The sequence below is a fragment of the Oncorhynchus nerka genome, linkage group LG3, assembly GCF_034236695.1.
Source record: "Oncorhynchus nerka isolate Pitt River linkage group LG3, Oner_Uvic_2.0, whole genome shotgun sequence".
Lineage (NCBI taxonomy): Eukaryota > Metazoa > Chordata > Actinopteri > Salmoniformes > Salmonidae > Oncorhynchus > Oncorhynchus nerka.
Window position 1 is genome coordinate 29,741,729 of NC_088398.1, and position 21,514 is coordinate 29,763,242.

Consider the following 21,514-nt stretch of genomic DNA (forward strand, 5'->3'; position numbering starts at 1 on the left):
ATTCCCAATCTGGCCCTCAAACCATCACAGTCACCTAATCATCCCCAGTTTACAATTGGCTCATTCCTCATCTCCCCTGTAACCATTCCCCAGGTTGTTGCTGTAAATGAGAATGTCTTGTCAGTCAACTTACCTGGTAAAATAAAAAAATACTTTTTTTGGTTGTTAAATATAGCTGTTAGGCGTGAAGGATATTTGTAAGTGGGGAGCTGTTCATGTGTACGTATCTTTGTAGCCAGGGTAACAGACCCTAGATAAGTCTAGATCTAGGAGAGAGATAGTGTAATATGTTTGGTGTAGCAGTATATACCAGAAGTTTTCCTCTGCAACTGGTTTTGGATTATGTAGCCAATGTAGCATTGCTTGCTAGTTAGCTGTGTATGTCTTAGTAGCAGCCATTGAGCAGTGACCGTCACCCGCCCTGAAACCTAAAAGTACTGTCTCCCGCATCAAGAAACACCTTTGGATTTTCAGGTTAAGGCTTCTTGAGTTGCGTTGTTTTGGTGTGCAGAGAGTTTTGAGTTCATACACAGGTTGAGACGGAAATTCTACGCTCTTGCAATTGCATGGTACTTAGAGGTGTGCGTGTATGCTTGCGTGCTTGTGTTTTGCTGCAGGGTTGGGGAGTAAAGTATTACAAAAAATGGTAACTGTAATCCATTACGTTAACAGCAAAAATGATTGTAATCAGATGACCGATACTTTTGAAAAAACTAGATGATTACTCCGAGGATTACTTTTAAATTCAGAAAGGATGTTTGCGGAAAAAAATATTTGACACTTCTCTGTTTTCTTAATGACATTCAAATCAGCATTGAAAAAAGGCTCAAGTTAAAGTTTGTTCCACCTGAGCGAGTCTGACCACAAGTCAGAGACCACTATGATGACACACCAAATGTGTTTGATTGATCGTGGGAAAAGAGCAGGAATAGTCTTTTGTGGGCTACAGTCCAAACTATGTCTTCCAATGGTGCGACAGCTGTCGGCATCCAAAGATGATCCAACTTGAATAAACGCTTGGAGGTAAGGATGACAGTAGTGGTGTAGTCTACGGCGATATGGATATCACTTATTATTGATATCTACATGGCGCATTGATGTGAATCACACTGCTGCTCTCTCATTTAGCTATTTGCACCTTACGGATTGTGGTGGTTGTGGACGGCTGTTCACAAATCTAAATGTGTATTTGAACCCAATAATGGTTGAATTCAAGAAGTTTAAGTTGCCTATCAATCATTGTTTTTGAAACCAATGGACAGCCTGTGAAAAATGCGCTCTTGTGCAATGGAATGGCATGCTTTGTGTGCAAGAGTGTGCAAAGCTGTCATCAAGGCAAAATGTGGCTACTTTGAAGAGTCTAAAATATAAAATATATTTAGATTTGTTTAACACTTTTTTGGTTACTACAAAGTTTGGACGCACCTACTCATTCAAGGGTTTTTCTTAATTTATTTATTTGACTATTTTCTACATTATAGAATAATAGTGAAGACATAAAAACTATGAAATAACACATATGGAATCATGTAGTAACCAAAAAAAGTGTTAGCAAATATAAATGTATTTTATATTTGAGATTCTTCAAAGTAGCCACCCTTTGCCTTGATGAAAGCCCAATCAGTCCTCCATGACAACAAAAACATTAAAAACAGAGTAGGGCTGGCTAATACGTCCTTAGTTTTGGGGTCATGCTCAGGTAAAACAATTTGGCTAATCTATACTTCCATATTTCCAAGTCCTATTCTTGAAGATCAAGTGGTATAACATTTATTGGAATGACTGGAATTCTGATAGACTTTTATTTTTTTACCGTGAAGATATCATTTAATTGTGTTGTTATCTGTAGTAGAAAGCGATGGGTTAGAAGAAGCCTACGTAACCAACCCATAAAGTAAAATGTAACATCCATATATGGCCAGCTATGTAAACACTGATTTATTCTGCAATAGATGTCTTTCAATTGGTAACATACATTTTTGTCTTCTTCTAGTGCCTCTTAAGGGGAAAGTAATCTAAAAGTAACGGAATGCAATCAGATTACATGACTGAGTTTGGGTAATCCAAAAGTTACATTACTAATTACAATTTTGGATAGGTAACTAGTAACAGTAATGGATTCAAATTAGAAAGTAACCTAGCCAAACCTGGTTTACTGTACAGTGAGACCTGTCTCACTGCCTGTCTGCCACCCCTCCCCCTCCCTTCCTGGCTCATGGCTAACTAACTCTTCCCTACTGTCGCTCTACAGACACATTCAGTAGTCCTACTCTGTTGGACGCTACGCCCGCTGCCCCTGGGGGACCAGAAGAGGATCTGTTGGGTGGTACGCACACACACACACACACACACACACACACACACACACACACACACACACACACACACACACACACACACACACACACACACACACACACGTTTTAGCTTTAACCCAGCTGTAACACCATAATCAATGTCCCGGTGAGCAGCTAATTAGTAGAATAAAGTGAGCTGGATTAGAGTTGTAGTAAAAACCTGCAGACTGCAGTTCTCCAGGAGAAGGGTTGGGAGCCCCTGCTCTAAGACAGCCATCTGCCATTTGTGATTCATACTGCATGTACAGTATGTTAATATTGAGTACCGTGACACACCGTAACTTAAATCAATGAAATTCTAATCAATGGAAATTAAAATCATTATCATCGTATATAATACCCTCATTCAAATGGTTCCCCACTTTCAGGACTGATGTCTCCTAGCCTGACTCCCACGGCGGCCCTTGCTCCTCTGGCCCCCACTCTGGCTCCAGCCCTCGCCCCTACCCTAGCTCCTGTCTCAGCCCAGAATGACTTGCTGGAGGGTGGCTTCGACACCCTCGGCGCCCTGCCCCCACTAAACCCCGCCACCCCAGCAGCTGCAGACACAGTGCCGGCCGCAGCAGCACCCTCTGGTGGCTTTGATGCATCAGGTAGGGGACACTGTCTGCTCCATGTGTGTATCCTGAGGGAAGTGTGTGTGTGTGTGTGTGTGTGTGTTCTGCATGCATGACTGACGCTGCCAAGAATCACCGCCACTGTCCCTATTATGTAACGCTGAGGGATCAACGGTCACCTCTGCTCACGGTTGAACTCCTCAACACTGCTTCTCTCTCATCTCACATGCCGACACTTACTACTGTGCTTCCCATCCTATTTCAACTCCTTCTTTCTCTATACGTTGTTCTCCCTCTCCCTCCGTCCCTCCTCTGTCACATACTACCTTTCCACATTTCTCCCCTCACATCCTTTCCTTGTCCACCCCTTCAATCCTCTCCTCTCGCCCACTCTGCCCTGGTCTCTTCCTGCCATCCCCTCTCTCTCTCTGTCACTGCTGGGTCATTGCTTGCTGCTACTGCGTAATTGGTGAGTTCACAAGCCTTCCTCCCCTTTTAGTGCTTTACAGTATGCGCTGTTTTTTTTATATTCCATTTTTGCATGTTTCAATATGTTTGTCTCACGTATGAGACAATGTAATGTATGTATTACTCCCATTTGCAACGTTTGCCAGATTCCACCCTCAATTCAACATAGTGCCCTTTGAAGCTGCGATGCTGGCACTGTGGTGGTCTAAAAGCACATTGAAACACAGTTATAGACTTGAATGTTCAGATAATGTTGTAGTGATTGCCTTACAGTGGCTATATATGAATCTCTCGTGGGCAGACTACATAACCATAAAAGGTACCAAATTACGCAAGATTTTTGTTCTGGGTTAACCGAGATTAGGTGCGTATTGTTTCTGCCCTGTTCGGTGCATGCATTGCACACCAGAGTACTGTACTGAATGCTATTGTTGTGGTGAGGAATTGTATGGTGATGATTTCACATCTGCCCCCTCTTTGTGAAGATTAGGGATAATAAAAGATTTTATTCCATGCTGTATGTTTCCAACATCTTATTCCCCTTATTTCTACCCTTTCCCTCAAAGTTTTTGGTGGATTAGGGGACCTACTGATGCCAGCCATAACACCCCAGTCCACTGGGGGTAGTGTGGGCAGCACAGGCAGTGGTGGGGGGAATACCAAGGTGGCACCCGCGGTCGGGGGTGGCATGGCAGGTGCCACAGCTATTAAACGGCCATCCATCGGGGGCGACTTGGACTCCTCACTAGCAAACCTGGTTGGAGGCATGTATTGATCACACCTGGACAGCCTTGATGGTTGTGATTACTGTTTTTTTGTCAGTTTAAAAATGATTTCTGAAATTGCTTTTTTTCTCTCTTGCAGATCTGGGGATTCAGAAAAAGTACGGACGGAATTTCTCTGTGTTCGTGCTTGCGTGTGTGTGTGTGTGTGTGTGTGTGTGTGTGTGTGTGTGTGTGTGTGTGTGTGTGTGTGTGTGTGTGTGTGTGCATGTGTGTGTTCTCCTTTTCTTTGTGTGCTTCCTAAATAACAATCAAAGTCATGCGGCATCTAGTGTGTACTCCCAAACCTTCCAGCTAGCTGATGACAACTTTGGTGTCCTGTGTGTCTCGTATAGGGACCATCAGTGGAATGACAAGAAGCTGACAGGAGGATCTAACTGGACCCCCCAGGTAGCCCCTCCCAGCTGGGGCGCTCCTGGGCCTATGATGGTAAAAGCCTCCACAAGCCTCCCAATATTAGCAAAGAACTGTTATTGGGACATTTAAATTTGAAATCAAATCAAAGTTGATTGGTCATATGCACAGGATACAGGTTGTAAATAGTACAGTGAAATGCTTAATTGCAAGCTCCCCTCAACAGTACAATACACATTTATACAAAAAAAAGAAAGAAATGTGTTCGAGTGAGTAGTGACATGGTTGAGCAGCTTAGATGGATAGCAATGGTGCACGGGTTTGTGCGTGTGCGTGCGTGTGAGATGTTTGTGTGCGGGTGTGTGAGGTGTGTGTGTAAGAGTGGATGAGTGAAAGTCTCTTGGGTGCAGCTGTGAAGAGAGTCAGTCCCCAGTGATGGACTGGGCAGTCTTCACCACCCTCTGTAGAGCCTGGAGAGAGTAGAATTTATGTATATTGGAAATAAGCTGGGGACTTGAATGGGAAAGGATTATTAAGGAATGGAAATTATGTTCTATGACGTAGAGCTGTGAACCGTTTTTGTCTTGACTTCCTGTTTCTAGGGAGGCCCCGCCCCTGGAGCCCCAGGTGCCCCTGGAGCCATGCCTCTGCCCATGGGAGCACAGCCTGGCTTTGGCATGGTGAGATACTGGACAGGATGCCCAGAAGCCAACATGGACAGCTATACTTATAAATGAGCTCAGTGCTCTTATTCAAGGCAGGAAGTAGTTATTGGTCAATTCCATGAACCCCTTCCATTTCTTTCCAGGCCTCAGCAGCTGGATCTGGAGTTTCCATGATGCCTCCCATGATGATGGGCCAGCCAATGATGGGTCAACCCATGAGACCACCCCTGCCAGGAGCTGCAGCACCAGGGGCACCGGTAACACACACACACGCATGCACACGCACTCACACACAGATACACACTCACATTCATTCTCAGATTTAAAAAATCCAAACCCTCAAACACATACACAGGAATGTGCACATAAGTATACAGAATCACCTGTTACTCCTTCAGTTATAAACTTATTAAAAGGGGAAATATACTCATATATTCTTCATTAGTCCACTTTTGATACAGTCTCATAAAATGATGCATGTCAGCATTCATGTTTTTTCAAGATATATTGCTTTTAGTCTCCCAATGACCAAAGTCAAAGTGCAAAACATCACAATAAGACTTTTCTACAAAGTAAACACAGGCTTGCTATTTGGAAAGGAATGAGTCTTGTATGTGCAAAATAAAGATACTTTAAAGGCAATGTATTTGAAGTGGTCCTCGATTTGTTCTTTCTGTTTTCCAGCTGTCTCCAGGACCTGCTGCCACCCAGAGCAAAAAGCCCAAGGACCCACTGGCAGACCTCAACCTCAAGGACTTAATGTAACCCCCCAGCCCAGGTGTGTGTTCAGGACATTAAAACTGTCATCCTGGTGTGATGCTAGTCTTGCCTGGTGTCAGATCTGTTTCTGTGGTTTTGACAACTTATGATCGTTGTCATGCCAATGACTATAGGAGTTGGTTATACAGCACAAAGAGATCTGGGACCAGGCTAATGCTAGTCTTGTGTCAGTGGTCAAACTTAGGGTATGTTTTTCTCCTTATTGTCTTCCAGCTCTTGTTTTTCTGGAGTTGGGCCCTCTGGCTGCCTGTCTTATTTTGGCATTCTGTACATCCCGGGACACCAGAGACCCTCCTCGGCTACTCACCCATAGGAGACCCCCTTCCTCCACTCCACCCCCGCCCCCTGTGTAATGTTGTAGCACAAACTGTGAAAGTGAAACCTTAGTGAGAAAAAAACAAGTGTGTGCTTAACTAGATGTAACCCTTTGTCTAAACAAAACCACACAAAACCTACAAAAAAATGTCTATAAAAGCAAGTCAGAAACCCGAGCAGAAGCTGAACGCGTATGTGCTGTATGTATTTAGATAATTTTTTCCAGTAGTGTTGGCGTGTTGAGTTGAATGATGGATGCGTGTTTGTTTGGTGCCCTCAGCTCCACGTTCGGCCCTGCACTGGCCATCTGATCACTCTAGAGGGGGAGGGGCTTCCACCCTGCCTCACCCTGATTGGATAAGAGGGGTAAGCAAAGCAGCCCCATCAATTTTGGATGAAATGTGCAATGTGTCGTTCACAGAAGTTCTTCTTCGGTGGTGTATATACATTACACTGGGAAATCTCTAAGGATTTGTCTCTACTCTGTACAGTATGTCTGTGGAAGAGCATATTGATGTGAATCTGATATCAAATTGTAAGAAGTCATGTGACCATTATCTTATTTCCTTTCATCTTTTGAACGTATTTAGAAACAAATATGAAATGAATATATGATTAATATAAATAAATAAATGTACGGGCTCCTGAATCCTAAATTACCATCCAATATTTTTTTTTTATGATGTTCACTATATTTATACGTTTTTTTTGTTGTCAGCGTTTATTTTTCTATGTATTTATTTTTTAGATTTGGTGCGTCATGTTGAGCTTTATTTGTACTTCCTCTCTCTGTTGACATTGTTTGTGAATCTGCTGTAAAACATTTTCGGATATTTTTATCAACAGATCATATCTTACCGCCTATTTTCAGAGAAAATGTGTTTATATTTGAGTTATTCCTATTCAAGAGGAAGGTCAAACAGTGCATACCAGGAGCCAAATCTTGCCAGTATCTCATATCTTAATGCAGAGGAGAACAGTCTTTTGTTAAACCACTAAAACAAGTTGTGTACAGTAAGTCTACTTCCTGGTATCACCGGCACTCTCCCTATGGACCTATCACTGTCCTCCTCGTCAGTGGTCTGCTGTTTGATTTTCATAATTGCTCGTACTTTATTATTAGCATTATTACTATGACTAGACCACGGTTGGTACTGGATATGTAGTGTTATTTTTGTATTTGAGAAGAAACAGAAACATCCTTATCGCCCTGTCCCCCCCCCAGATGTTGTTACATGTTTCCGTTCCGTTTCCTCCCGCCTTGTTAGTGAATCAGTAATATTGTACATGGTAACATGGGCGGAGCGGAGAGCCTGTGTATACCCAGTCAGAAGAGGACACTGTTGAACAGTGTGCATTCCATGTCTATCTAGGCAGCTGTTTAGAACCAGTGAAACCAGTCCTGTGCCGTATAACCCCCAGATATAACAAATACTGTGTTGTGTCATTGCGAGACTGTTTCGACAATTGTTGTGGGGAAAAAAATATGGATTTCAAAAAATGGGAAAACATCATCATTTTCATTATTGAGTTACATTATTATTTTATTGTTATTATTTACTATGCCCCTCCCCAGTGCATGTAAGCCCTTTTAGATGCAATAAACTCAATGATGGAAAGAATGGACCATTACTGATCGCCCATCTTTTTCTTATATTGATAGATCAGAACATGGACGCATTGCATTTTTAATCCAGTGCACTAAATGTCATGACATAGGAATGACATCAATAGGTGTAACCTGGGTTGTGTTCATTAGGGCGCACAATTTAAAACAATTTAAAAATGTAAATGACTGTTTCTTATTGGACAAGTCCAAGAAGTGCCTAATGATCATGACCCTGGCTACAGGCATAGATGTGTCATGGATACATACAGTACATCACTTCTCCTCATGGTAAACACACATACAAGTTGTAATCTTGGTTTAATTGTTGTTTTTTCAATCATGGTGAAATGTTATTCATTTTATTGTGTTTGGTCATCAATGGCAAACTCGTATACATTGTGGTACATAATAAACAAGATGCATCAGCATGAACACTTTAGAATGATGATTGTTATCATCACATACCATTATGGCATTTGTTGTCACCACTAGCCTTCAAATGACATGAATCTAATGGAAAACTGAATATCGAAATAACGTTTTTAATCTGAAAGCTCTGTTACATCAAATCCCCTGTGTAGCCTCATATTAAATACATTGTTACAGTACTAGGCTATCAAACATATATTCCGATAGGTCTCCCCAAAGTGCACAATTTTATATTTATGAAATTAGCACCAAGTCTCTTGATAAGCACCATCATTTTTATGTGTATGGCAATGAAACCACATTTTAATGCACTGCTAGGGTAAAAAAAAAATGAACGGAACGGTAGGACTGAAAACAATCATATTTTTTCCAGGATCCCTTTGGAACCTTTCACTAATTAGTCATGGAAACATAATCTCACAAGAAAAGGTAGTTTTACAAAAAGGGACATTTACAGGAAACTCAAAAGATCTAGATATACATTATTTTAAACACCAGCACGTTGATTTAGAAAATATTTAGAAAAAAGTCAGTTATAACCTCTTAATATACTCAAATGTTAATTTCTCTGAAAAAAAATGTTGCTTTCTTCTGGGTCGTTCACCGAAGCCAATGCAAACTTTCTTGTTCCTTTTGCTAGAAAAGGGAACAAATTTGAAAATGTTGACATCTCTGCGTTCATTAAGGCTGCCTGGAATATATGAAATAACAAGCATCACTCCCCTGAAACATTTGAATATACAACATTCTATCAAAATTGGTCAAACCTAAGAATCTGTCAAAAATATTCCCGTTATCATAAACACATACCTAGTAGGACCTGGCAATATAAAATCATGATATTCATAAATTTCTAGAATGTTTGCTTTTTAATAATTTAATAAATTAGACAAGGCAGAACAGCCATAGTTCTCTTTGATCTGTTGACGAGTTCCTGTAATCAACAACAGGGAGTCTGTATGGCCGCTTGTATGCGATGAATGCTGTGATGAGGCAATCTGTGCCAGTTGCCAGTGGGAAGCACAGGAGGTAATAGAGAAGAAGACAGAGGAAGGCAGTCGGGCAGGCGGGCCCCTGTTTCGTTCGTGATGGAGGGAGGAGGGTGGAGGGGTGTTGTGACATGTTGTGTGTCCCTCAGGCGTCCCGGCACTCGCTGGAATCCCCATGGACCCAGTAACAGATCTGGGCATACTTGAGGGGCGTTATCCTCACCGCCACATTGTAATCTTGCTGCGCCCCATTGCCGTTGACATCCACCCACTGGTGGCCCGAGAACACCCCGATGATCTTCCTCTTCCATTTCTTCTTGCCGGGCTCTTTGAGGCGGATGTAGACCCCGGAGCCGCTTGAGCCGGGCTTGGCGTCGCAATACTGATACAGCAGGTCTTTGGACTCCTCCGACACCGAGCAGAAGCGGTACACCAAGTTGTCGGGCCGGTCATCGTCGAAGCCTGAGAAGTGGATCCTGCCGGCGGGCAGCTTCTTGACCGAGGGGATGACGCCCAGGTCCATGTGCTTGACCTTCTGGGCCTTCTTCAGCTCCAGCACGGCATAGTCATAGTCAGCCGCCACACCGTCCGACGCCCCGCCTTTGAACCAACCCTTAGGGACCTGGGTCTGCTTCACTCTGGTCCACCGGAAGGATGGCTTCTCTACCTCTGCGCTGCGACGACTGCGGCTCTTTCTGTCCTTCCCTTTCCCTCCTTTCCTCTCTTTCCCTCCATCTTTCTCTTCTTTCTCTTCTTCTTCCTTGTCTTCTCCCCCTTTCCTCCTCTTGCCTTTCCCCCGTCCTCTCTTCCCCTTCCCCCCTTTCCCACGCCGGGATTTCTCCTTGAGGACGCCCACGCGTAGCTTCTGTGCTCCGCTCACGTAGTCCTGTCCGTCGTGGATGCAGTGGGCGGCCGTCAGGACGTGTTTGGGGGATAACAGGACACCAGAGCAGCCCGTGGAGATCTTGACGGAGGTGGAGAAGGGGTACTTAGTGGAGAATTGCTTGTCAGCGATGCTGAAGCGGGTGTCTGTGCCGTAGACCTCCCGTCTGCGGCGCGACTTGGAGGAAGTGGAGGAGTTCTCAGCAGGCCAAGCGTTGACCTCGTTGAGGCCCTGCACAGACACGGAGGTCAGGGTGCGCGTTCCGTTCTCGTACACCGTCTCATAGGACAGGAACTCCTCCAGGTCAGCCAGGGAGGGGTCGGGGAGGCGACGCTGGCACTCAATCCCACAGGTCCCGTTCAGCTCTCCCTGAGGTTTGGCCATGAAGCCGGGGCTGCTAAGGGCCACCGTCCTCCTGTTCCTCACCAGCGGCAGCTTCCACTGTGGCCAGGTATACTCATCATCTCCTCCTGTGGCCTCCTGTGCTTCCACAGCCACCACCACGACCAGTGACGTCACTGAGAGCAGGAGACACAGGGGTACGGGGCCCATTGTGCAGATGGGCCTGGCTCTGGAGGGGAGAGGAGAGAAAGACACTATAAGGAATGGTGGAGAACGCTGAGGTGCAAATACAGTGTGCTGTCAATGCTTTGTCAACATCCATGTGTTTTCTTTTTAAATGGCTTCATATGTCTATTGAACAGAATAGACGGAAAGATTTTTTTTAAATGTGATGCTGCTCTACTTCCACAACATACACACAAGCAGTATAGCCAACCAACTCTGAGATGGGTTAGTAAAAACTTTCTACTGGAACACATTTTCATGTGGTTGTCACAGAAACCACTGTTGCCAATTTACAGTTTGAGGCATCCATCTGTTGTTGGTCAAACTTTTCAGCTGGGATGGGATGGCATTTCATTTGGAGGGTATTTTTTATACGTCTGACTCCGAATACAAACATACTCAGACAAAGATAAATGAGGTCAAATCCTCTCTTCCCCAAAATACATCCAGCACCAGCGTGCCACATCCACAGGAGGGCAATGTAATCCAGAAAATGAACGTCTCACAAGTTGCCAAATTCAGAGCACTGAGAAGAAGCGAAGCTGTCAAAAAAAGTGGGCTGTGCCTGTGGCTAACAAAAGACCCATGAGCACTCCTTGTTTACTAGCACAGTTGTTTTCATGGACACAGCCATCTTCAAAATGCTCATATCAACAAAAAGAAGGTGTAGCAGCATCTTCATATGGAAACGGTTAAATATAACTTACAGTGTCAAGAAATCATAGCATTTCATTGAGTTGACATAGGAGCTGTGTGGTTGAGAGGAGATTTATGGAGCCTGAGGCTGAGTGGAGGCTGTGGCCAGTGGGGAAGAGAGGAGGAGGAAAGGACCATCCCTGGGGCTCTGACTGTACTGAGATGGTGGCTTGGAGCTTAGCCACATGGTTAGCCTTTAGCTGTCAGTAATGACCATATCTGGTTTCTCTCGGACTCTATGCTGCTCTCTGTTTCATTCCGCCCACAGTTTGAAGACGTAGGCCGACATGACATCACACAAGAGGAGAGTTAGACTGTGGCCGAACTGAGGAGTAACTCGCTAAGTGTGAGGGTGCTAATGGGGCTGATAGCCGTGGAGGAAATATAAATCCAGGGCATTCTATTCATTCAACAGACCACTGCACTACCGAGCAGAGAAATAGCCCTTTGTCAGCAGCTGTGTAGATGTAGCTCAACCACAATTCTATACAGAGAATAGAACGGGGGAAGTCATTTCAGCTACGGTGTAGTTCATAAAGGGGCCTAAGCAGTACTGCTGTCGTGCAAATCCAACAACCATTTCGAACAATGGTGGGATGGGATAGAGGTAAAATGAGGAGAAAAACAACCCGATGTGATTACAGTACATTCATCCAGCCTGTTTGAAGAGCCTAAATAGCCTTTGGCATGCTGACTAACATCTGGCCTTCCAAACGGAGGCCGAGCCTGTGGGGGAGGGGCGAGCGTCGGTGGTCAGGTATCTTCCTTGCATTCCCATTCAATCAGATGCTAGGCAGTGTTAAAGTGAAAAGCCGCCAGGCGTTGCATGGTGGACGGATGAAGGAGATGGACGGTAGGAAATAATCCCATCAAAGGGTGTGCTGTTGCATCGCCAACCATAGGCTACAGGGGACCAGGTCAGTTTGGCATTATTCAACCACACCTCCCACAGGGGAGTTCTCCTTCTTCCACCTCATGTAGCAAACCATATGCCCTGTCCGTTTCAGACAAGTGGTATGTCTACCGTAAGGGCAAAGGTCACACATGACCTATCCCAGAATAGCATGTATTATGCCATTTTATGGCATCTTAATGCAGTTCTGTCAATGGTAGGTCTTGACACCTGAGGATTCTGATTTATTGGCCTCGGTTTGTGTCTACAAATCAAATCGCTCAACTGTGGATGGGATAGCCACAACACACAACACCATACATCTTCAAACCAACCTTACCCTTAAATAAAACAAGGTAGAATATCAAAAATGACATAAGAATGACTCAATGAATTTGAAATGTGGTGTCAGGAATTTGACCCAGGTTTCTGGCCAAAAAGACACTTTCTCCCAGACCAAGAAATAGCACAAATTCAACAGAAAAGTGAAATTATTGAGGAAAGAGCAGAGATTGATATGTTGCCGGGTATAATTTTATGTTAAAGAAGGCCTGCATTTAACTGAGAGATTTTCCATAACAGTATAATCTCTCAAACGCCATACCATACACCATTTTCCACTCCAGCGCATGGTCGAAAGAATGACGCACAAGGCCACCAAAAGATGGTGCTAGATTGCAATCTCTCTCGCGCGTTCCTTAATTTCTTTGTTTATAATTCGGATTTTTATGGGAAAATATCCTCTAAAATCATTGTGGAAAAATGTCGATACAATAAAAATCACTGCAAGCAAGGGTGTCCTCTTGGTCCTAAAGTGTCCTCTTGGTCCTAACTTCAGTAATTATGATGCAGACATGTTTTTGCTAATAACTAGACTATCACACAACCTATCTTGGAAATGGAAAATGAGATCAACTATTGGTTATCAATAAAGCCATGAGTTGGCTATTAATATAAAAATTCATAATAACCTGGCAAAATAGGTTTCTAATCTCAAGGTTAAATAAATTGTGTGAATTGTAAATAATTGTTTTATGCTACTATATCTAAAATATTTGATTTTTAAGAAGTCTATGTGAAAATATATATATAAGATTGTAGCCTAAAAACGAAACAAGAATAAAATAAAATGAGTTAATGAATTAACCTACCACATTTGCATGTAAAAAGCTAACTATCACCTGTTCCATGTTATTGTCTCAATGACTACTCAGATAGTAAAAAAAAAAAGCTTTAACAAATACAAATTATTATCCAAAACAATATTAGCCAAGTAATGAATACAATAAAATGAAAGTTCCCAACAATATATAATTTAGCACATTTTCAATATCTCCATTATCAAGAAAATAAACCAAAAACCGTATTATGAAAATAATGAACTCAAAATAAACAAAAGCCTCTGCAGCTCCATACCTGCTTGCATTCGATTTATCGATATGACAAATCCTCAAATCAGTTTTTTATTTCCAGAAAGAAACTGCTATTGCATTTAAGACGTCTTCTTATCAGTGGACGAAGTTCCCTTCTCCTCATCACATTTGCACCAAAGAGGCTGAGAGAAAGTCGCAGCAGCCAGAGCCCTCCGTGCGGGCTGCGCTTGATGCTGAGAGAGGGAGGAGGGAAGACAAGTCTGAAAAATATTTTTTCACTTTCGACAAAGCTGTTTACATAGGCGTACATGGGAGTGACCAGCCGGTTCAGCAAAAAAATGCTGGATTGATTGATTGAATGAATGAGTGAGTGTTTGTCAGTCTATGCAATCCAATAGTTCTATATGGCCGTCAATGGGATACTGTGTTCATGAGATGCTGTTGCGCCCTATGAAATACATATTACATTTCAGTGTCATTTTCTGCGCTTTATTCAATCGAGCTTTCATTCGACCGGGGACTGGAATTAGTTCCAGGGAGCCCACAATGGCACTCGCAGACTGCTTTCATTGTCGCCCGTCTGAACTCGCACATCTGCTGCACTTGTCTCTGTGCTCGATGAGGTGGTAAACACACTGGCAGGGGGTCTTTGTGCGCCATATGCACCCATGCCGCGACAGAGAGCACTATTCACGAAAACATGCCTAGAATAGTGAAGCTAACTGTCCAACGGGGTATAAGCGCAACCGAATGGATGCTCATTTCCGTTTTATAGGGAGGATGTGCTTCACTTGGATCTGCATCTGTAAAGATAAAGGGAACCACCCACACTAATCAGAGGAGGCTGGTTGGAGCAGCTATTTGACGATAGGCTCATTGTAAAGACTGAAATGGAATATATGGAAAGGTCACATCAAACATATGGAATCCACATGTTTGATTCCATTCCATTAATTCTATTCCAGTCATTGCAACGAGCTTGTTCTCCTCTAGCTCCTCCCACCAGCCTCCTCTGCCACACTTGACTATCCATGTACTGTAAAAAACAAAACAAATGAATCAGCATTATTTTTGTGAGTTGGGTGGACTTCAGAAGGACAAGGAATTTGAGCTAATGGATTGAACATTTGTTCACTCAACAAACTTTGCTCACAGTGAGCTGAATGTACAAAAATGTGTTGAGTAGAATTACAAATTAATGTTTGGAAGAGAACACTGTCGGGGAGAATGGGGTAAAGCAGAGCCAAAGTGTTAGTTCAGCCACCCCTTGTTTGTAGGAAACAATACTGTCTGTGAAGGAGCCTGTCAAGGAAGAAACCACATGGAATAAGTGGCATGCAAGTTAGCTAAAAAAAAACGGGTTTTCACAAAGTCAAATTAATTTCTGTTATAGGTTTTATGAGCTTGTATCTTAACCTAAGTAGATTGCTTGAATATTGTTGTATACTGTACATCAACTGGGGTCTTGATAAGCTACATTATGAGGTCCTAAACCTAGCATGAAAGTGCATCGTTGTAGGCTAATATAGTCAAAATGTTTGGCCTAGGGTAAGTTGAGCCAATGGTCACCATACCCCATACAAATCATGATTACATTTGGTCAGTTTTATGCATTGTGTCATGCATATGAACTCAAGATAGTGCATTCTTATTGTTACAGAGCTGGCATCATCATGCCCCTTGTACACAAACATAAAACAAGCAGGGGTCTAGCCCCCTTTGAGGGCAGCCAAGGAAGTGAGATGAGAGAAGATGTCCATTCGAGCAGCAGAAAGATATTTTTTTAAAACACTGAAGAGGAACATTGGGAAGAAGAAAAAAACTGTCACGCCCTGATCTGTTTCACCTGTCCTTGTGCTTGTCTCCACCCCCCAGGTGTCGCCCATCTTCCCCACTTATCCCCTGGGTATTTATACCTGTGTTTTCTGTCTGTCTGTGCCAGTTTGTCTTGTTTGTTTAAGTCAACCAGCATTTTCTCAGCTCCTGTTTTTCCTCAGTCGCTCTTTTTCTCATCCTCCTGGTTTTGACCCTTGCCTGTCTTGAATCTCAGCCCGCCTGCCTGACCACTCTGCCTGCCCCTGAGCCTGCCTGCCATCCTGTACCTTTGCCGTTACTTTGGATTATCGACCCCTGCCTGCCTTGATCTGTCTATTGCCTGCCCCTGGTTTTGCAATAAACATCGTTACTTCAACAGAGTCTGCACTTGGGTCTTCCCTGAAACCTGATAGTACGATCTGGTCATGACTGACCCAGCAGGCTTGGGCAAGCTCCGTAAAGCTATGTCCACCCAAGGAGCCATTTTTAGTAGACACTAGGAGTTGCTTCGCGGTTTGATGGAAGGGTTCCAGGATGTGGCCGAACGTCACAACCTAGCATTGGACGCATTGCCGTAGAAGTTATTTGGTTTGCTTACCAGGCAGCCTACTACAACAGTAACCTCCCAGCACTTCAGTAGCCCGGCTGGTAGCAGCGCCGTCACCCCAGTTTCCCAGGAACCCCACTTACCTCCCCCGGAGTGCTACAATGGAGATTCCAGAACATGCCGGGCCTTTCTCTCTCAGTGCTCCTTCGTTTTCAAGCTGCAGCCTTCTTCATTCCCCTCAGACCACTCGAAGATAGCATACATTATTACGCTGATGTCCGGGAGGGCACTCATCTGGGCCACGGTGGTGTGGGAGCAGCCTCAGTCTGGAGGTATTCGTGGCGGAGGTGAGAAAAGTTTGAGGCTCTGGTGTCCGGGAGAGATGCTGCCCACAAGTTACCTCAGCTTCGGCAGGACTCCCTCAGTGGAGTTCAGCACGCTACTAGAGGAGGCTACCTGGAACCCGGAAGCGCTGTTCGACACGTTCCTGCACGGATTATCAGAGGAGATAAAGGATGAGCTGACACCGACAGATCTCGACTCACTCATTGCTTTAAACATCCGGATCGATGATCGACTACGGGAATGTAGGAGGGAGAACAGGTCCGATTGCAGTCCCAAGCGCTCACTCAGGGATCCCACCTTGCATCTGATTAACTCTGGAAGTCCCCAGAATCTATGTCCCTGAGAGGATCCAAGATTATCTGAGTGGGTTCAAGAGCCTCCGGAGACTGCTGATTCACCTCTTCCCGAGCCGATGCAGCTTGGCAGGGCTAGGCTGTCTCCAGCCGAACGCGTATGCAGACTTGAGACCCAGAGTTGTCTGTATTGCGGTACTGCCGGCCATTATCTGTCTACTTGTCCCTTCAAGAGACTTAGCTCATTCATTGGAGTGAGTAAACTGGTGGACCTTAAAGATAATTTTTCGTCTCCCCTTGCTCGCTCCCCTCTCCAAGCCATCCTGCAGTGGGGCAACCAGTCCAAGTCTCTCCAGGTACTCATCGCCTCGGGGGCCGATGTGAGTCTCATGGATGCTACCCTGGCATCTGAGCTGGGCATCCTTACTTAACCCCTCCCCTCTCCATTCCCATGGATGTTAGAGCGCTGGATTGGCGCTCTATAGGCCCGGGTCACCCACCAGACCACCCCCTTCAACCTATGAGTGTCGGGGAACCACAACGAGAGAATCCAATCCCTGCTGCTTGAGTCTCTCCAGGTTCCTGTGGTATTGGGATTCTCTTGGCTCCAGTGTAACAGTATAACTTTAAACCGTCCCCTCGCCCATACCCGGGCGCGAACCAGGGACCCTCTGCACACATCAACAACAGTCACCCACGAAGCATCGTTACCCATCGCTCCACAAAAGCCGCGGCCCTTGCAGAGCAAGGGGAACTACTACTTCAAGGTCCCAGAGCAAGTGACGTCACCGATTGAAACGCTATTTAGCGCGAACACCGCTAACTAGCTAGCCATTTCACATCCGTTACACTCACCCCCCTTTTGACCTCCTCATTTTCCGCAGCAACCAGTGATCCGGGTCAACAGCATCGATGTAACAGTATAACTTTAGACCGTCTCCTCACCCATACCCGGGCGCGAACCAGGGACCCTCTGCACAAATTAACAACAGTCACCCACGAAGCATCGTTACCCATCGCTCCACAAAATCCGTGGCCCTTGCAGAGCAAGGGGAACTACTACTTCAAGGTCTCAGAGCAAGTGACGTCACCGATTGAAACGCTATTTAGCGCGAACACCGCTAACTAGCTAGCCATTTCACATCCGTTACACCAGCAATACAATCCCTCCATTGACTGGGCTACTGGTGCCATAGTGGGCCCACCCTGCCACACTCATTGCCTGAAGTCAGCTCTGCCGGTCCAATGACGTCTTCCTGGGGGCTTGGAAATTGCCCCGGACCTCTCCGCCAGCTCCGCAGAGTACCAGGACCTCCGGGAGGGGTTCAGTAAGGCCCGGGCCACTTCGCTTCCGGTATCCAAGAAGGTCAAGCCTGAGGCGCTGGCACGCCACTATATTGCCGTGGCTACTCCCCCGGAAGTCGAGACCTTTCCCCCCCGCTCCAAGATCATTAGCCCCTCTGCTGTTCATCCTCTGTTGCCCCGTACCCTCCATATTTTTCCTATCTTTTCTGTGTCTAAAGTTAAAACCATGTCTGACTGCCCCTATATTTTACACCGGATGAATATACACAAGATATACTAAGAATGATATGTACAGCAGTAGATATATTAGAGTGAGCTATGTCAAGAATCCAGTACATAAATAAATATGCAGTGTGTATAAAATAAATGCAATATGTTGGTCCCATGTTTCATGAGCTGATATAAAAGATTCAATACATTTTCCATACACACAAAAAGCTTGTTTCTCTCAAATTTTGTGCACAAATTTGTTTACGTCTCTGTTAGTGAGCATTTCTCCTTTGCCAAGATAATCCATCCACCTGACAGGTGTGACATATCGAGAAGGTGATTAAACAGCATTATCATTACACAGGTGCACCCTGTGAAGTATGTCCAACCGTCCTCACAACCGCAGAGTACCCCATGATGGCGGTGGGGTTCTGGTATGGTGGCGGTGGGGTTCTGGTATGGACAGGCTTAAGTACATACAACAAACACAATTGCATTTTATCTACGGCAATTTGAATGTACAGAGATATTGTGATGAGATCCTGAGGTCCATTGTTGGGCCATTCATCTGCCGCCTTCACCTCATTTCAGCATGATAATACACAGCCCCATGTCACAAGGATCTGTACACAATTCCTGGAAGCTGAAAATGTAGCAATTATTCCATGGCCTGCATACTCACCAGACATGTCACCCATTGAGCACGCTTGGGATGCTCTGGATCGATGTGTACGACAACAATAGCCTTTGGAAGAAAATGTGTTGATGGAAATAAAAGGTCCAGTATTTGCTTCTTAAGAATGTGTGTATCATAGTGGACTCGGACAATGTGATGATGAGCTAGCAACTAATTCCTGATTGAGAGAGTGTGTGTTCAAAGTTGAGTGTTGGAAAAGCTAAGCATGTCAGCACATTGTCTATGGACCTGTGAGCTCAGGCCAGGGCCAGTGGAAAAAGCAGGGACTCTGGAAGATGGGAATGCAGTGGCGATTGGCAAAGCCCCAAGGAGCCAAGAAAAGAGCGATGGAAAGAATGTGTTCAATGGAGAGAAAAGGGAGGTACAGTGATGCATATTTGGTGGATTACAGGATGTCACTTGGAAACTGATCCACATGTAGTCACATTGTCACTCACCTTGATGTACAGTAGGCTTACACTCACTAATGCACTCACAAACATTGTAGAGCGCATCAGCCCCTCCTCCATGTGCGTGTGTGTGCGTGCATGCGAGAGAGAGAGAGAGAGAGAGAGAGAGAGAGAGAGAGAGAGAGGTTGATAAGGAACAAAATTGAGAGAGTGCAAAAGAGAGAGCGAGAGAAAGGTAAGGTTGCGAGAGAGAGAGGCTGGAAGAGAGAGTCATATGGAGAAAGCGATAGCGAGAGAGAGAGGCTGGAAGAGAGAGTCATATGGAGAAAGCGATAGCGAGAGAGGTTTAAACTTTAGAGGCCCTGCTGATCAATGGCAGTCTGTGTTCAGTGAGAATTGTGAAGAGTGGCTAAATGGCCAAATGAAGCGTGTGGCAGCGAAGGCTGGGTCATTACTGCCTACTGAGGTGGTTTAATGGTGTGGTCTGCCCATATAATAGACCAAAGTCATAATCGGTTAGGTTATTGTTTGAATCAAAGTTGTAAATCAGTACCCTGTACTTCACCTCTAACCTGAAAACGAATAGATATGTCTCCATGTCCCCTGCAGTTAATCTCTATACCCCATGTACAGTAAGAGGACAGCTGGATGTTCAGGTCTTAGTGATTCATAGTGATTTATTATGTTGAAAATGGACACTGGCTCCTTCGTCTAAAACATACACCATCATACATCACCCAAACGTTGAGCTGCCTCAACTCCCTAGAACACCCTTGAACTTCTGAATGCAGAAGGAGGACTTCCTGCAAGGGTGTTCCGAGGCACAAAAGCCCGTCTGTGCACCCCGCAGACCCTAAACATAACCAGAAACATCACTCACTGCTTTCCCATTTAGAGCCTCTCTCACCCCACATTCACGACCTTTGACTTTGGACTGCAAACAGAAAAGTTACTGTGTTTCTTTTGTCTCACGTTGAAGCGGTTGCCATGGCAACAGTCATAGGTTGTTATAGCGTATGGGTGGGGTAATTCTCTGACTTCTTGTTGCACATTCAGTCCTATAGGGGCACCTATGGCACTGACCAGTGAACCTGAGAGCCTGAAAAGCAAGTCAGTTCCATCCACCTGATCTGCTTAGTAGGGTTACACTCCTTTGGATTACTTGTGTACGTATACATGAACAAATGTCACGAGTGCTCACAGACATTCAAACGCACGCACGCACGCGCTCACACACACACACACATACACACACGGTCCCACTTAGATCTATCTCTGAACTGTTTTTTTGCGATTGCTTGAGCACATTTGTCAAAACAGAATTCACTTTTTCAAAAATAATTAACACGCAGCCCCAAACTGAGACACGTTGGCCAAAATGACACATTTGGTTTGCAAAATGCATTAAGACCCTAACCCTAACCTGGTTGACCTTTATATATCTGTGCCATTTGTTTAAACTATAATTACAGTATGCACCATTAAAGACAAGTAAACATATTATCTCAGCATGGGCTGTCTTCTTTAGTCCCAAAATAATTTTTACCAAAGATGACCAACGCAGAAAGAATGTCACTGAATATGAAAATCCAGAAACAAAGGCTTTATTTGACCTTTTACCAGATGAACTATCTTCCCCTCGGCCTCTGCCTCTCCTTTGTCCTTGCCCTCGGCCTCTTACTTGGTCCATTCTTACAAACAGTAGCTCAGAGGTGACCTCTTTCATGTGCATTGCGTGTGTGAAAGCAATGAGATATTTTATTTTTTATTTGACCTTTATTTAACTAGGCAAGTCAGTTAAGAACAAATTCGTATTTTCAATGACGGCCTAGGAACAGTGGGTTAACTGCCTGTTCAGGGGCAGAACGACAGATTTGTACCTTGTCAGCTCGAGGGTTTGAACTTGCAACCTTCCGGTTACTAGTCCAACGCTCTAACCGCTAGGCTACCCTGCCGCCCCAATGACGTTTTGCAAAAAAAATAATAGTGTTGTGCTCATTTGGTTATGATGGAGTGGACCCCAGTTTCATTAAAAGTGTCTTAGCAATCAAGAAAAAACTGTAATTGTAAATATCTGAGTAAAAGTTTAGCATGCCAAGTTTTACAGTAGAAACTGTGGCCATATTGATGGAAGGCTGACAGAACACAGATTCACACGTGCTTATGAACTTATGCACGCACGGACCATAGGACTGAT

General features: G+C 44.5%; 2 protein-coding genes across 2 annotated transcripts in view; one reads left to right on the forward strand and one right to left on the reverse strand.

Annotated features, from left to right (window-relative positions):
• The window catches only part of LOC115106470 (clathrin coat assembly protein AP180-like), a 61,204-nt gene extending 52,114 nt beyond the window's left edge, over positions 1–9,090 (forward strand). The window contains exons 22-30 of the mRNA XM_029629240.2: positions 2,252–2,326; positions 2,726–2,950; positions 3,949–4,146; positions 4,247–4,265; positions 4,500–4,593; positions 5,121–5,198; positions 5,327–5,440; positions 5,868–5,961; positions 6,177–9,090. Of these exons, the coding sequence (XP_029485100.2) occupies positions 2,252–2,326; positions 2,726–2,950; positions 3,949–4,146; positions 4,247–4,265; positions 4,500–4,593; positions 5,121–5,198; positions 5,327–5,440; positions 5,868–5,948 (884 nt within the window). The 3' untranslated portion in view covers positions 5,949–5,961; positions 6,177–9,090. The remainder of the gene's footprint in view (positions 1–2,251; positions 2,327–2,725; positions 2,951–3,948; positions 4,147–4,246; positions 4,266–4,499; positions 4,594–5,120; positions 5,199–5,326; positions 5,441–5,867; positions 5,962–6,176) is intronic.
• LOC115106488 (inactive serine protease 35-like) lies at positions 8,189–13,976 on the reverse strand. The gene is made up of 2 exons (XM_029629281.2): positions 13,760–13,976; positions 8,189–10,759 (listed from the first exon to the last, which is right to left on the reverse strand). The coding sequence occupies exon 2, from the start codon at positions 10,738–10,740 to the stop codon at positions 9,451–9,453; it is 1,290 nt and encodes a 429-aa protein (XP_029485141.1). The 5' UTR covers positions 10,741–10,759; positions 13,760–13,976; the 3' UTR covers positions 8,189–9,450.
• Positions 13,977–21,514: the final 7,538 nt, after the last annotated feature.

Excerpts from the sequence above, each read along its gene's own strand:
- LOC115106488 (XM_029629281.2), bottom strand. The coding sequence starts at position 10,740 with ATGGGCCCCGTACCCCTGTGTCTCCTGCTCTCAGTGACGTCACTGGTC.